At 38.8% G+C, this 15,755-nt stretch overlaps 1 protein-coding gene across 8 annotated transcripts in view; it reads right to left on the reverse strand.

Annotated features, from left to right (window-relative positions):
• Amot (angiomotin) overlaps positions 1-15,755 on the reverse strand; it is a 65,120-nt gene that overhangs the window by 20,275 nt on the left and 29,090 nt on the right. For all 8 annotated transcript variants that reach the window (XM_077107744.1, XM_077107746.1, XM_077107745.1 and 5 more), the window contains 3 exons: positions 14,566-14,710; positions 13,564-13,656; positions 6,755-6,900 (listed from right to left, as the gene is read on the reverse strand). In XM_077107744.1, the coding sequence (XP_076963859.1) occupies positions 6,755-6,900; positions 13,564-13,656; positions 14,566-14,710 (384 nt within the window). The remainder of the gene's footprint in view (positions 1-6,754; positions 6,901-13,563; positions 13,657-14,565; positions 14,711-15,755) is intronic.

The following is a 15,755-nucleotide window of genomic DNA, read 5'->3' on the forward strand; positions in this document are numbered from 1 at the left end:
GTTGCTCTCCCCATCTATACACTCATGTTTTACACATTCAGTCAATGTATCTTATATACAGGTGCTATAAAAGACTTCCAGAAGTAGGATATCATGGTACTATCTTATTTAAGAATAAAAGCAATTACTGTTAGCACTTCCATTCTATTAGTATTAGGTATTTCCAATATCCAAAGTACCTTTACACCACCTCCTAAACTTTTTAGACCAAAGCTGTTCTTTCTCATTTATTTCTCAAACTGCTTAATGCATTTTGATTCATTACCCAGTCTACTGTCACACTATCCCATTTCAAGCTTTGGTATGGCCATTGAAAATGCCTTTGTTGATGCTCTAGGTTCTTACTGCCTTAAAATTGTACCATGTCTACTATACAAATTATCAAACCTTATATTAGTCTGATCATTTCCTTATTCTTCCTCACAAAATCACTAAACTCTCCAAGAGTTCCTGACCTTGATTGCTACTTTTCACGAAAGCTTTTCATCATGAATATACTTTCAGTCATTTTAAAATATTTTATTCATGTGTGGATTCATTTATTCACCAGAAATTTACCTGATGATTATTATGTATCAGTCCCTATTCTCTCTTTGAGAGCAAAAGTAATGTAGTGGGAAGTAAGACAAAGTCCCTACACTGGAGATCAGTATCCCTTCAATCATGTAAGGGCAGGTCCCTACTATTTCCCTTGATAGCTCTCTTCTAGTTCTAGTTCGCTGGTCTACATTCTTGGTGACCAGCTAATATTAAATAACTGTTACAGACAAGAACAAAAATGAGCATAGTCTAGATTAGCTACAACACTGCAAATATACAAATAATAAACACACACCTTCACAAATGTATTTACTTTGCTTGGCCAAGTCAAGATAAGTGTTTTAAATCTTTCCTATTCAGAGATAAGTTTTCAAAAGGGAATCATAAAATTAGGAGAAAGAGCAGCTGGAAGGCAACCTATTAAAGAATAAGGCAAATAGTCTTGAGCCCAATCAATCATATTTTTCCATCACACTTCTGCAATAATTTGAACCTGTTCCCAAGCATTTGGCAGATTCCTTAACCTGTTTCTGACTCAGGAAAATCTGATCCCTGCAACGAATACCACGTGATGACATCCCTTTCCTCCTTCCAACAACTGTGGGTGTCTTTCAAACTTATTTTTTAAAGGATAGCTATATACAAAATCATGTCTAGGGCTCCTAAAGAGAACCATTTGTCTCAGCCATTTCCAAAGAAGTGATTTAATTATTAACTCTATCATTTATTCACTGGTGGACAAAGAACAGGATTAGGTATCTTGAGTTTTCTCCTAGATTTATCACTAACTGTATGGTCTAATCTGTTTGTACTTTAATTTCCTAATCTGCTGAAAGATAACACTTGCAAGATTCCTAGAGATATAAAGTAAAATATCTAAATATTTTTAAAGTTTAAAAAATACAGATGGGCAAGTAGAGGGGGCAAACTATTAATACTAGTTGGATAAACACCAACATATACAAACACTCCATCTGAAGGGCAGTGAGGCTAATAACACAGAACTAAATCCAGTGCCTTCATTATGGCTGATTTGCCTCTTCCCTTCTACTGCCTAATATTTACAGTTTCACCAGCATAACTGTACTTTCCTTCATGCTACTAGTTCTATGTTACTCCACAACAGCCTTTGGTGATTTTAGTTTGATCTGATTTAGTCTTACCCTGGAGCCTTTGGCTCCAAGTAAGTTTTTACACTTAAGCAATTTGGTAACACTACCCTGTTGTTAGTATGCTGCCTCTGTTCATTGCCAAGAGGCTGTGGTCCTCGGGTGGATATTAAAAGAATTGAAGAGCAAAATGCCACCCCTAAAATCTTGTTCTATGAGGAACAGAACTCATGTTATAAAGAAGACTAAAGAAAAATCCATAAGATTTCCAACTTGGGAATTTAAAAAGATCATAAGACTGAAAGAATTGATCTCAGAGAGGTCACTCCATCTCTATTGAAGATGGGGACATGATTTCTTGCTTGCTTGCTTGCTAGCATATTAGATGAAGTCACACCTACTACAAAACAAATACACTGTCATAAATATGAGACATGACATCCTTCGATGAAGTGCCTATCAAATAAATCCACAATTCATCAGCAGAACACCCTGGAAGATGCCAGGGTGAATACAAACTTCATCTGAATCCTATCAATACTCTAAATGCACATAGAATTCACACCCACAGAACTTCCATCCAAATCTATAAGCCATTATGACCACTTGTAATATCCTATTGTTTGAAAATTATTTTTTAGCATTAGACATATAAATGTCTATGCTTAAGACATTTCCCTATTGGGAAGAAGACTAGGTATGGTACTAATAGGTAAGTCCAGTAGCAGAAACTTATGCATCTTTAATACTCCCACTCCCCAAAAGGAGAGAAAAACACATAAAGTAGAATAGGACCTAGAAATAAGGAAGAAATATCAGCCTTAAGAATGGTGGAAATGGAGTAAAACAAGATAAAGGAAGTTTGGGAGAACAGGGTGGAATGGCAAAGGGTTCTGGAAAATGTTCTCAGTACTCCAGCAAGAGCTATTGGTGGGATGATCAAATCATCCAGCAGCTACTGGATGAAAAGGCTGACACTTGGGCCCCTTCTTCCTGAATCTCTATGGCTTTCATTCTAGTGTAAATCCAAAGAGCAAGGCTCACTGGATTTTTCTGCCAGCCCTCCCACATTCTGCTGTATCCTTTCCTGTGCACTCTCTGCTCAGTAACCACCCTCCCCCAGCATCTTCCCTCTTTGATCTTGCCAAGGCCTTTTTCCCACCATCCCCAAAACAATTACCCAAGCAATGGCTTCAATTCTGGATTCTCATAAGACAGCAGCCAGCCAAAAGCCTGGGCTGCCTTTAGCCTTGTGAGAGGATATGCCAGGCATCCGTTGAAACTCTCCAGTGAGGTTAAATTGGTAGGGGGTGGGGAGACTGTCTTTGAATGAGAGAATACTGTGGTTGCTGTAGGACACAGAGCTCTTTTGACTTGGAGTTTAATGAGCCTCCACTTCAATAGGACCTACGTGTTCCGAAAGATAAGGGTGAAGACGGAAAGGCACCATTTACCTCGATTGGCAGCCTGCTGTACAGACTGTAGAATGGTGTCAAGGCCTGGTCACAGTGATGCACCAAAAAATAGGTATATCCCCTCCCCAGCAAAATACCTCCCTGGGTGTCAGTAGAGCTGCATCCATGAAAGAATCTACACTGAATTCTGAAGAGAATGGAAGTTGTGTTTCCAAGAGAAAGGTTCTCTGTGAGCCTGAGACCACATTTCTGTATAGGGCTTGGTGATTGCAGAGAACCCCAGGCAAGTGACTTAATGGGATTAGAAGGATGGAATGAATTTCAGGGAAGGCATCTAAATGTGGTCTTTCTAGAGAGGAAAACATAAATGAACACAAGGACCCTTGAACCACTGAAGTAGCTATAATCTTTCCCTGACCATCTTGATGCAATGAGAACTAGTTACCTGAGTGACCCTGAGTTTGGAAAGCTGAGAAAACATCCCTCACACAAAAGGCCTATTTTGAGAAATTTTCAATAATTATGATTTACTAAGTGGACTGAAGACATTCTCACTGGAAGAACTTTGAAGGCCTAAGAAAAAAGGAGAATTTGTGGTTGCCATTTGTGAGCCATAACTAAGTTATGTGTTTATACTGGATATAGGAAGATCATCTAGCATATCTTTCTGCCTCCAAACATGGCTTTTCTTGAGCCATCTCCATCAGACAGAGAGATAACTCTTGTACTCATGAATACCTTTCTTCTTTTAGAAATGTTCACTGATATTTTGTACAGGAACCACAATGAAGAACCCTTACCAGTCCTGTTTAAGAATTCATACCTTAAATACCTCCCTAATATTCCATAGCTGGAAATTTTAACTCATAATGACTTGAGACCTAAAGGTGACTGAGTCACAGAACAAAAGCAATACTTTGCTTAGAAGTTCGTACATTTGAGGATGATAGAAAGGAAAATTTTCCTTTGAACATAGGGGAAAGACAGGACAAACACCACCCAGGAGCAAATTCAGCTCTGATAGGTTGCTAAAACAAAGCCAAAACACAAGAACTAGTCTAATTTTCTGAGACATGATTTTGAAAGCTTTTATATGTTAGAGATATGATCTGGCTTTGTTTTGGAAGATGATATGTGGCCTCTGAGATTCCACTGGATAGAAACAGGGCTGTGAGCCTACTCTCCCAGTCAAAAGTTCCACCTCCTTTAGCAACAGCAACTCAGAATTCCCCAACAATTAGACTCTATAGGAAAGTACAAGTTGGATGAAGACTAAAAAATTAACAATAATTAATGGGCTCATTTGAGGTATCTAACCATTAGACAACATTCATTCAATCCCAGCCAATATTTAGAACTTAATTAAATTGTAAAACTGTATTTTGGGGCAAGTCCCTGGAAAACTACTAGAAATCTTTGGAACAAATGCCCAGAAAAGCCTCAGAAGTCTGAAGCCAGATATATATTTCAGGCAACTATTTCCGCGAGGGCTGCTCAGTGGGAACTACAGATGAACATCTTCTTCCTACACACATATTATTTCCATGATTAACAACCAGTTCCCACTGTATCCTCAAACAATGAAAACCAAGAAGGTTGCAGTATTTTGTTCATTTATCTCCAACTGGATGAATACCCTTCCCAGAAGGGTAGCAGTGCTGTATATATACCATAATGTCAAAGCAGTTTGGACAAATTCTGATGGTAAAGTGGTAGAGGCCAGGGAGGGTACTGGAGAGGCAGGGATAGGGTTAATGGGTACAAGGCCATAATCAGATAGGAGAAATAAATTCTGATGGTCCTTCACACAGAGGGTGAGTACAGTTAACAATAATGTATTGTATTGGTCTCATAACAAGGAAATGCTATGGGATCGAGATGATGAATAAGCTAAGCATCCTGAGCCAATCAATACACAATGCATAAAATGGTTCAAAACATCACACTTTACCCCCATAAAGATATACTATTATCTGTCAATAAAAAGGTAATTTTAAAAAGATGCAGAGATTACTAAATCTGAACAAGTACCCACGTTTTCTTTTTGGGAATTGAACCAAAGGATGATTCAGACAGGGAGACAGGCAGCAGGGTCTATGGAAGGAAGAGTCATGAGATACCAGTTTTATTCCTGGCTCTACCCAAGACCTGCCATATGATCATTAGCAAGCTACTTCTCAGCAGGTCTCTTAGTTTGTCCTTCTCTAAAAGAATACAGTCTTACTCTGGCCTGAAACTTTCTCTGGAAATCCCTTGCAAAAAAAAAAAAAAGAGGAAAGGGAATATATGAGGTGTACTGAGGGCCAAAGGGTGTGTTAAGCTCCTTAGACACAGACATTTGGCAAATGCAAGACTTCCTCACTTTTCATAAAGCAACTTAGCATATTTCTGAGCATATATTATATACTGATGGAAAAAGAGTTCAACTTTATTTTGTTTTATCCTGAAGTTAACAATCAATCAGGTTAAAGGATATAATGGATTAGATGGCATTACTTTCTGGTAAAATATGAGCCCATATCCCAATTGCAGCAAGCATTTTAATACCCAAAAAGGAAAGCAGAGGAAATCTGTAAGTCAGGAGATCCCCAGTAACTAGAACCATTCTTACTGGGGGACAGGAAGCAAACAATGAATGAAGGCAGGAAAGATCTCACATACAATAGCCAGAATGATATTTGGTCCCTAACACTTTAATTTTGTATCAAGTTTATAAAGCTTCCAGCTTATTATAATGAAGGCATTTTCCACTTAAAACAACATAAATTTTAGAATAGAATTGAGATATAAAATTTGTTTAACAAAGTTACTCTTTAGCATCAATGTTCACTGAAATATATCCATTCCCAGAAGTGCAAAGCATCTGGGAGTTAGTAGTACTTTAGTGCAATGTCAACTGACATTTAAGATTAATCAATGGACAATCCAGCAGCAAAGTTCCCTCTATTTGACATGAACAGTTTAGTGTCGCAGACAAGTAATATTTCCATCAAGACTGATCAGATACATAAATTGTATGCGTTATAGTTGTGGGGCTCTATCCTGATACAGTAATAGCTGACAGATTCACCCCCATCACATAACTATGTGCTAAAAACTAATCATTAAGCCACAGCAAAGATCATGGTCAGTACTCCTGACATAAATTTAGTCTTATCCTATCTCAGATTTCCCAAGGTGGCTACTTTTGTCAAACCAATATGCTAAGTCCAAAAGGTACAGCCACAAAGATATATTTTTGACCTAAGAGGGGGACTTAGGACTAAGAGGGGACTTATTTCCCATTAAGTGTGAATAGATGAGGACCATTCTAATTTCAAGATCCATGGAGTGCTTTAAAATATCTGGAATCATTTTCTGGTTCTTCCAAAATAAAGCTTTAAAGCACTCTAATATATATCTCACAAGCAGGATTAAGTATCTAGAACTTGGAGTAGGAGGGCAGTTTGGTTATTATATAAATGAGTAAATAGAAATTGCCCCCTGACTCTAGTGATTTCCTATTCTGTAGAAAAAGGGGAACTTGCAATAAAGAAAAGAATTCATCCACTTACATCAGCACAACTATAACTAGAAGCAGCACATTCCTGTTGGAAGATTGCTCAAGCTACCACTAAGATGGAAGCCCAGTGTTCTTGTTTTGCCATTTCTCCCACCCTCAGGCTCACATGCTACCTGAGCAAAACATACCTCTTCTTCCAGTTTCACCACCTTGGCCTGGGCATTGCTCAGAGCCTGGTCTCGGATTTCAATATGTCGCCTTTGGTCCTCGTTGGTAGAACGGGCAGTGGCCAGCTCTGCTTCCAGCTTCTCCTTCTCCCGCTGGCTTTCTTTATCTGTCAGGACATGAAATATCATGACTTCCATCCCAGAGTTGGCTCAAAGCCTTATGTAAGCAAAATTGACAAACTGGGCACATTAGTTGACATGCTACTATTCTAGCACAGAGCTTCAAGAACCAGGATACCCAAGATGTAGACTATAACACTGGCTCTATCACAAACTTTCTGTGTAAATTTAGAAAAGTCACCTAATGGTCTTTGTGCAGAAACAGTGAGAAAGTAGACATAAAATGTCATGAAAAATATGAAGCATTATACAAAGAAGGATAAATACATACACACATATATCAGAAGAGAAAATTAGTCATCCTTTCAATTATATTTCTTCAAAATTTTCTTTTCTTTTTTAAGAGAGAGAGAATTTTAATATTTTTTTAGTTTTCGGCAGACACAACATCTTTATTTGTATGTAGTGCTGAGGATCGAACCCAGGCCACACGCATGCCAGGAGAGCGCGCTACCGCTTGAGCCACATCCCCAGCCCTATTTCTTCAAAATTTTCTTGCACTGAAAAAAGATCAATTGAGCCCAACAAAATTGTTCCCATTGTTTCCTCATCACAGTGTATCAAGTAGATCTAAAAATGATATTCCATAGCCAGGCATGGTGGTACATGGGTGTAATCCCAGCAGCTTGGGAGACTGAGGCAGGAGGATTGCAAGTTCAAAACCAGCCTCAGCAATTTAGCAAGGCCCTAAGCAACTCAGCAAGATCCTGTCTCTAAATAAAATACAAAAAAGGTCTGGGGATGTGGCTCAGTGGTTGAGTGTCCCTGGGTTAAGTCCCCAGTAGCAAAAAAAAAAAAAAAAAACCAAAAAAACAAAAAACCTGATATTTCATAACACGGATAAAATCTCAATCCTACCCTTTACACACTAACATTTTTTCTAACTGAGATGAAGTTTATTTGACAACATGTCCTCTCCAGGGAACTCCTAATCCAAAACCATCCCTAACATAGCTCACTTTATCTCAGAATCTGCTTCTCTTGGGAAGTCAATGTCTTTAAACAGTAAGATAAAATTAGAAGCCATGCTATGCTCTTTCCCATTCTTTCTCCTGCAGCATAGACTGGGTGTGGAGGGACTGTCAGAACCAACAGGGAAAAGTGAGAGGGAAAACATTGGGATCAGAAACATCAGGATCAGAGGAATACAGGCAGACATTTCACCCCCCAAAAATCCTCTACTTGAGACTCTCCCTTTCTGATAAATTAGCAGAATTAAGTCTACCTATCAGAGTTTGAAAGTTTAGATTTCTTTAAAAATAAGATGATATACCTGTGTACTTATAATATATAGACACACACACACCATGTATATATATGTATATACATATATATGTGTGTGTATGGTATGTGTATGTGTGTGTAGACACGATCTTTGACTTTAGAATGAAAGACTTTAAGATTATGGCTATTTTCCTATAAATGGATGGAAATAGGGACTACATGCTAAGTGAAATAAGCCAAATTCAAAAATTCATAGGTTGAATGTTTTCTCTCATATATAGAAGCCAGAGTAAAATAAAGAAAATGGGGCGGGAAGGATAGGATAACTAAAGAACCAATCAAATACAAATTAATAGATGAGTAAAAGGAAGTTTAAAATAATAGAGGAAGGAGAATGGGAGAGGGGAGGGAGGATAGGAGGGAAAAGCAGGAGCAAAAGTGGGGGATCAGGAGCTAAAATTGGTTTCCAAGCATTTATGTGTTTGTCAGGGTGAGCCCACTACTATGTATAACTATAACGCTCTAACAAAAATAACATTGAAAAAAAAGAATGAAAGAGTTTAGTGGACCCATATGATCCTTTTGGCTTGGAGGATGAATACAAGTTAGCATTCTAATAAATTTATATAGGTTTATATGTAGTCTCTAAACAAAATTCATACTTTGGTCCATATATTATTCTTATCTCAATCTGCCTTCTTATATTGGATGTTCCTTGTTCTAGTACCCATAGCTGATCAGAACTACTTCAATATTCCACAGGAATTTACTCTCACTGAATCTCAATGAGGTAATTCTTTTTAAAAAAATTAATTTATTCAATGAAGTAATTCTTTTTTTAAAGAGAGAGTGAGAGAGAGAGAGACAGAGAGAGAGAAAGAATTTTTAATATTTATTTTTTAGTTTCCGGCGGACATAACATCTTTGTTTGTATGTGGTGCTGAGGATAGAATCCGGGCAACGCACGCATGCCAGGCGAGCGCGCTACCGCTTGAGCCACATCCCCAGCCCAATGAAGTAATTCTTATTCCTCCCAATAATCAGTTAAAGATTCCATTGTTTGGTCCTAATTTTATTTATTTATTTATTTATTTTGAGAGAAAGAGAGAGAGAGAGAGAGAGAGAGAGAGAGAGAGAGAGAGAGAGAGAATTTTAAGATTTATTTTTTAGTTTTCGGCAGTCACAACATCTTTGTTTGTATGTGGTGCTGAGGATCGAACCCGGCCGCACGCATGCCAGGCGAGCGCGCTACCGCTTAAGCCACATCCCCAGCCCTGGTCCTAATTTTAGATGTCTTATTTAGACGGGCTCCTGAAAATGTCAATGCTATTTGTTCAATTGTTAGTCACATTCAGGAGCAGTATACTAAAGAGTCTCATCAAGAAGGATAAGTGAAAGATATGAGAATTGAATGGGAAAAAGAGTCACAGAAGTAGAGAAAATTAAAATAACCCTAAGAATATTCTTTGCAAAACTGCCCAAATAAAATTGAATATCTGGCTGAAGTGGTATGCTTTTTTTCTGAGAATAAATAATCTGCCAAAATTTGTACCAGGGAATGATGTAACAAAATGAAATGGTGTTTATCTTGGTCATGCAAGGATGGTTCAATAAATATCTCAGTCCTGAAAGTGTTCTGAGAAGTTTAAACAGGACCAAGATTCTAGCCCTTACCATTCCTTAACTTTATTGACTTGAACATGTCAGTTAATCGAACTGTCAACCATGTCCTGATTTCCCTTCTTTAAAACAGAATAACAGGACCTCAGGTCTGTTATTCTGTTTTAAAACAGAATAAAAGGAACTTAGAAGTCATCACTCCATCCTAACAATAATCAAAAAGCTCAACAAACTGAAATATCAATAACTTTACTTAGATCCTTCAGAGAAGTGAATTCACAGGGCAAACTTCTATCAAAATTGGAGAGACAGACAGGTGGACACAGAGAATCACAAGTTGCCAGATTAGAATCACAGGATTAGAAACCTCTGGAGGAACCAGTAGAGATTTAGGAAAATCTGAACTATAATTGATGAATTGCTGGAGGCTCAGTGTGAACAAACCTGAGAGACAACTCCAGGGATGCACTCATAATAGAACTTCTGTGCTTTTGTGAGCTCTTACCTCCAGGAGATTGACCAGGTCACAGTGAAGATCAGAGAAAAATCCTCTTGTGTTATCAGCAGAGTGAGGGGAAGCAACCATTATGAAATATGGCACAGTATTCTGTTTTTCTTAACCAGGCTTACCCTTGAGAGAAACTATTTAGCCTTGCCTAACCTACTGGATTTTTTTCCAGATTCAAATCAACCTAGGATAAGATAATACCCAACTCCAGCCTGTTCAAGCCTTCTGCATGAGAGAAGGAAATACCCAACTCTAACCTCTCTGGCCATCCTGCAACCTTCTTAGGGAGGGAACAACTGAGAAGCACTCATGAGGTTCACAATTCAGAGGTATAGGCCTACTAAAAGACTGATACCTAATCATAGGACTAGAGAACATTTCCCTTCCCCCTCCAACTTACCACCACATCAGAGAGGTGTACTGCCCTCAGAACAATCTTACAAGGCAGGTGTTATTCAAGCATCTATTTACCACAGTTCCTCTTATACCATTCAGCCTCTTATACCATACAGCATGTCTGCCATTCAATAATGACAACAAAAATGACAAGACGTGTTAAAAGGGAAAAGAGTTTGAAAGCATCAAAACCAGAGCCAGATAGGCAAGAATACTAGAATTATCAGATCCTGAATTTAAAACAACTACATTTCATATACTAAGGGTTCTAATGGAAAAAGTAGACAGAATGTAAGAATATATGAGTAATGTAAGTAGAAAAATGAAAATTCTAATAAAGAATAAAAATTCTAGAGATTAAAACAGAGATAACAATACCATCTTATTTAACCTCATGATATTTGTTAAGGAACAAAAGAGATAAGTTTATTTAAATGAAACAAGCATCCAAAGGCAAAAAAGAAACACCAAAGGAACTTCTTCTATAAAGATAATCATCATGATCTCACAATGATTCATAATGAAAGGAAATCTGCAGTTTCAAAATATACCCTTTGCCAGGAACAATGGCACATGCCTGCAATCCCTGCAACTGAGGATGCTGAGGCAGGAAGATTGCAGGTTCAAAGCCAGCCCCAGCAACTTAGCAAGGCCCTAAGTAACTTAGCAAGACTCTGTCTCAAAATAAAAAATAAAAAGAGCTAGGGATGTGTCACCTTGGTTAAGTGCCACTCGGTTCAAGTCCCAGTATGTGTGTATATATATATATATATATATATATATATATATATATATATATATATATATATATGTTTTTCATTGAGATGTGACAGATGCATTATACTAGTTTTCAGATTGAGAAGGTTGACATTTGTCTGATCTATGTTTCTGAATCTAGGAATATATTATAGTTACATAATGACATATACATAAACTACTTATGATATAAGTAGTTATGCATTTCTAGGTCCCTCTCCTTGTAACTAGAACAGATCTCTCACCAAAAACTCAAATAAGAGGTTGGATTTGGATTTGGAGGTTGAATGTCCTACTTCTCAAGACTTTGAACCTTAAAAGAAACTTCCACAGGACAGCCTCACTCTACCTTCCCACTGTGACTTTACATACATTTGTGTGAGCAGATGTACCTTGGAAAGAAATGTACATTGGTTGCTTACCAGGTATTGTACTGACTTAATCCTCAGAACAACCATACAAGACAGGTATTATTCTCTTCTCTATTTTGCATATAAGGAAACAGAGATTTGGAGAGCATGACTAACTAGCACAAGGACCCACAATTGGTAAATAAGGAGTGGAGCTCTTATTTAAGCCCAAGTTATTCTATTCTTTCTACTATGCCGGACTGCCTTCTGGATTGAGTTGGTTTAAACTCTGGGATTGCTGGAGTGCACACCCCAGGGAGGCTTTTCAAAAGGCCTTTCTTTCTTTCTGCCATAGTTCCAACCATGCAGTGCCCTCTTGGTATCTAAAGGCAAAAGAAATAAAGGAGGCCAAGAGTCATGCTCTCTTCCCTGTCTAGTTCTAGAGCTATCTGACAGTTTTTCACCCTGCTATTAAGGTAGTTTGATCTAGTAAATTATCACATTTTATAAAACTGTAGCAGAGCTCCTAGGACACCTGAAATACCATCTCTACACAGAGAGGAGTATGAACTATCAGATCCAGGGCAAGAATCCATACGTTTTGTTTTGTTTTGCTTTGTTCTGGGAGGCTGCCACCCTCCCTCTGTCACTGAACTAGCTTCCAGGGCAACCGTGACACCACAAAAGCAACTTCACAACAATTCACACTGGGCATCCATGACACCAGAAAAACGACATTCCTTGATCTAAGACTATTGACAAAGGAACAGGGGGAAGAAAGAAAAAGAGGAAGAAATACTCTGTTCTGAAGCCAGAGCACAACAGAGCAACCCAGGCAGGGAGGGGAACTTTGTAAGTGAAGATCAAACAAACTTGTAAAAGCTGACTGGAAGCTGCATAGAATGACTTGAAAGGGTCATTGGGAGGTCCAGCAAAGATGGAAGATTGACAAGTCCCTACCAAGCACAAGTACAGCAGGGGCTGCACTGAGGGGGGCTGGGGATGGGGGAAACCAAGTTTGGGCATCTGCAGAAATGAGGGTAGTTCATCTGTTTCCTCCCAGTTTACTCTCCCTGTGGACTCAATCTATTATGAAGTTTTTATTGCTGCCTTTATTATAGCAATTGGAAAGAATTAGGCATTGTCTAGCTGGGTGGAGTTCATTAGGGACCGATAAAGAAGAGGATTAATTCATCGTTAGGGTCCTAGGAGTATTTTCAGACAAAGGAAACACTATTCTAAGGAAGACGGAGTTCTGCCTGCCCTACACCCTTCAATTCTGCAACAGGAGTCACTGGTTCAGGCCATGGCCTCTAGCTACCCTTGCAATCTGTCAAAGTGTGATAGGATATGATACTAAGTGTTTAACTAAGGGAGTCCCAGCAGCAGGTTAGCTATTTCAGACATTAATCATCAATCTTTCATGTTAATACCATCCCTACCAGAGACAGCATATAGAACCTTCTAAGACCATCCTTTCAACATTAAGGGACCCCATGTTCATTGAGGTCCTCTCTTCAGCTAGCCATAACAATGACAGGGATTCCAAGAAGTTCCTATGGTTTAATACAGAGGAAGCCATTCGATATGATTAGATGTTGTGTCAAGCTGACTTCTTGGCCTAGAAGGAATAGAATAGAATCTTCCAATTTCACACTTCACCAGGAAAGAGAATCCCTAGATGACATTCGCTGTATCCTGGCTGTTCTTGAAAGCTAAGGAGAACCAGGCAACCATTTCACACACCTTGCTCCCATCCACCCACTCACACCGGCTTCTGAAGCTTTCAGACTTACTTTTTGCGAAGAGCTGAGAGATGGTTTTCCTGGTATCCTCAGACCCCTCATACTCCTTTTCCGCAAGTTGCTTGTTGGCTGTCTCTAGACGCTCTGTGGAATTTGGAGATAATCAACAGGGCCCCAAATACAAATTACCAAGCACATGTTGTTTGCCCTCTTAACTACTGACCTTTGGCAAAACAAGTTTGCATCTTCTCATCACATAGTAGGAATGGATGAGATTAACAAACAGGAATTCCAAAACAATAGCAGGGAAGAAGGGAATAAGGACTTAACTCTTTCACTCCTCATGACCTTTTGGTATAGATGTAGAATTGTACATTTCAATGAAATACTCCATCCTCAAATTTATAAAGATGACTTTCATTAACCAGAAAAAAAGGACATCACAGTTCTTGTGAAGTTCTTAAAATCATATAATGTTAAAGCTAGAAATGGCCCATGACAACATCTAGTTGAGTCCCTTGATTTTACAGATAACTGAAATCCAAAAACAGAAAATAACATCCCCAAGGGCAGCAGTTTTAAAGGTGTTGATGGTGATTTAAAGTAGAAACATTTGCCAGCATCTTCAATATCATCAGGTGAAGATAAAAATAAAAGAAAGGAGTGAGCCCCTAGCAAACAGCAAAGGGAATCACTATTTCAAGCTTGTACAGCCCAAAGACATTCCTGTGCAAGACCTACAAAGGAAGAGAGACTGCACCAATGGTAGGGGTGGGCTAGGTGGGTCTAGAATATCAGGAAGAATTGTTGCCCGATTAATTGACTGGAAGGCCAGTCCGTTATTATCTCCCCACTAAGCAAGCTTGAGACCAAATACTTTTCCAGATACACATACAAACACCCTTAGCCTGGCAGAGTCCCTGCAACTTACCATTGACCACACCAAGAGGTTGGATGATCCTGAAGAGCTTGATCAGATCCTTGTCAGCCCTTCCCAGCATCACCTTGCAGCTGCCCCCACAAATACAAAAGTAGGCCCACCGGTTTGCTCACCTCTCAGATCCCTGTTGAAGTCATGCATCCTCCGAATCTCGCCCTCCAGCTTGTTCCTCATGGCTTTCTCCAGAGCCTCTCTTTTGGAGGATGACTTCACTAGGTTCTCATATGCCTCTGAGACCCGCTGGATTTCTGTCTCCACCTTAATATAAAAAGCAAGAAAGGTGGTAATGATAAGAGGTTGATGGGGAAGATGGTCTGAAAACACATATGCAAAACCTCAGTGACAGTTTCTCCCAGATGGCCATGAGGCAATAAGAACACAGCCACAAGAGAAAATTTTCAAGGAAAACATTCCAAGTTCAATGGTAAGTTTGGTAAGTGTATATTTCAAAAGACTTCCTGAGGTTATAAACAATATATGTATATATGACTTCTACCTTCATAAAAGGTGATAGGATAGAATGAACCTCATAAAAAGGGTTATGAATTTCAATTTATGGATAACTATTTCCTTGATTTTGAAAATATTAATAATAAAGTATATAATATGAGGATATCTTAATTTCATAGCATATAAAGGGCTTTCACATGTTTACTTCAATTTATCCTGTTATCTACCTAGTGCAATAAACAGGCCCTAAAAATCTGAAACTTTAGTATTATTTTTAACAAACATTTAAGCAAGGGTAAAACAGTAATCAGAACTGGTTAAAGCACTGTGGTGTGTGAATATGAATGAGAACATTCTCTTTGTCCTCAAGGAGCTTTCAATCTAATCAAGTCAAAGAATATAGGGCAACATCCGCTTTTAGGAAAAGGTGGCACACTCTTTAATCCCAGAGACTCAGGAGGCTGGAGCAGGAGGATTACATGTTTGAGGTCAGCTTGAGCAACTTTGGTGAGACCCTGTACCAAAATAAAAAGGGCTAGGGATGTGGCCCAGTGGTAGATTGCTTGTCTGGCATGCACAAGGCCCTAGCACCAGAGAGGAGAAAAAGAGAAGTGCTATAAAATACAGAGAAGGAAGAAATAAATTATTCCTGGTGGGGGGAGGAGAACAATTTCAGGGAGTAGGTGGCATTTAGAGTCAGATCCTCAAAGCTGGGTCAGATTTCAATGGGCAGAGGTGAGGAGAAGGGTATTCTATTCTGAGTGAGCAAATGCATTCCCAGAATGACCAGTAGCCTCATTTGGCTGGACACTGTGGGGTACACAGAGGGAAGCTGGCAAGATATGGCTGTGAA

This window comes from Callospermophilus lateralis, chromosome X (genome assembly GCF_048772815.1).
Source record: "Callospermophilus lateralis isolate mCalLat2 chromosome X, mCalLat2.hap1, whole genome shotgun sequence".
Taxonomy (NCBI): Eukaryota; Metazoa; Chordata; class Mammalia; order Rodentia; family Sciuridae; genus Callospermophilus; species Callospermophilus lateralis.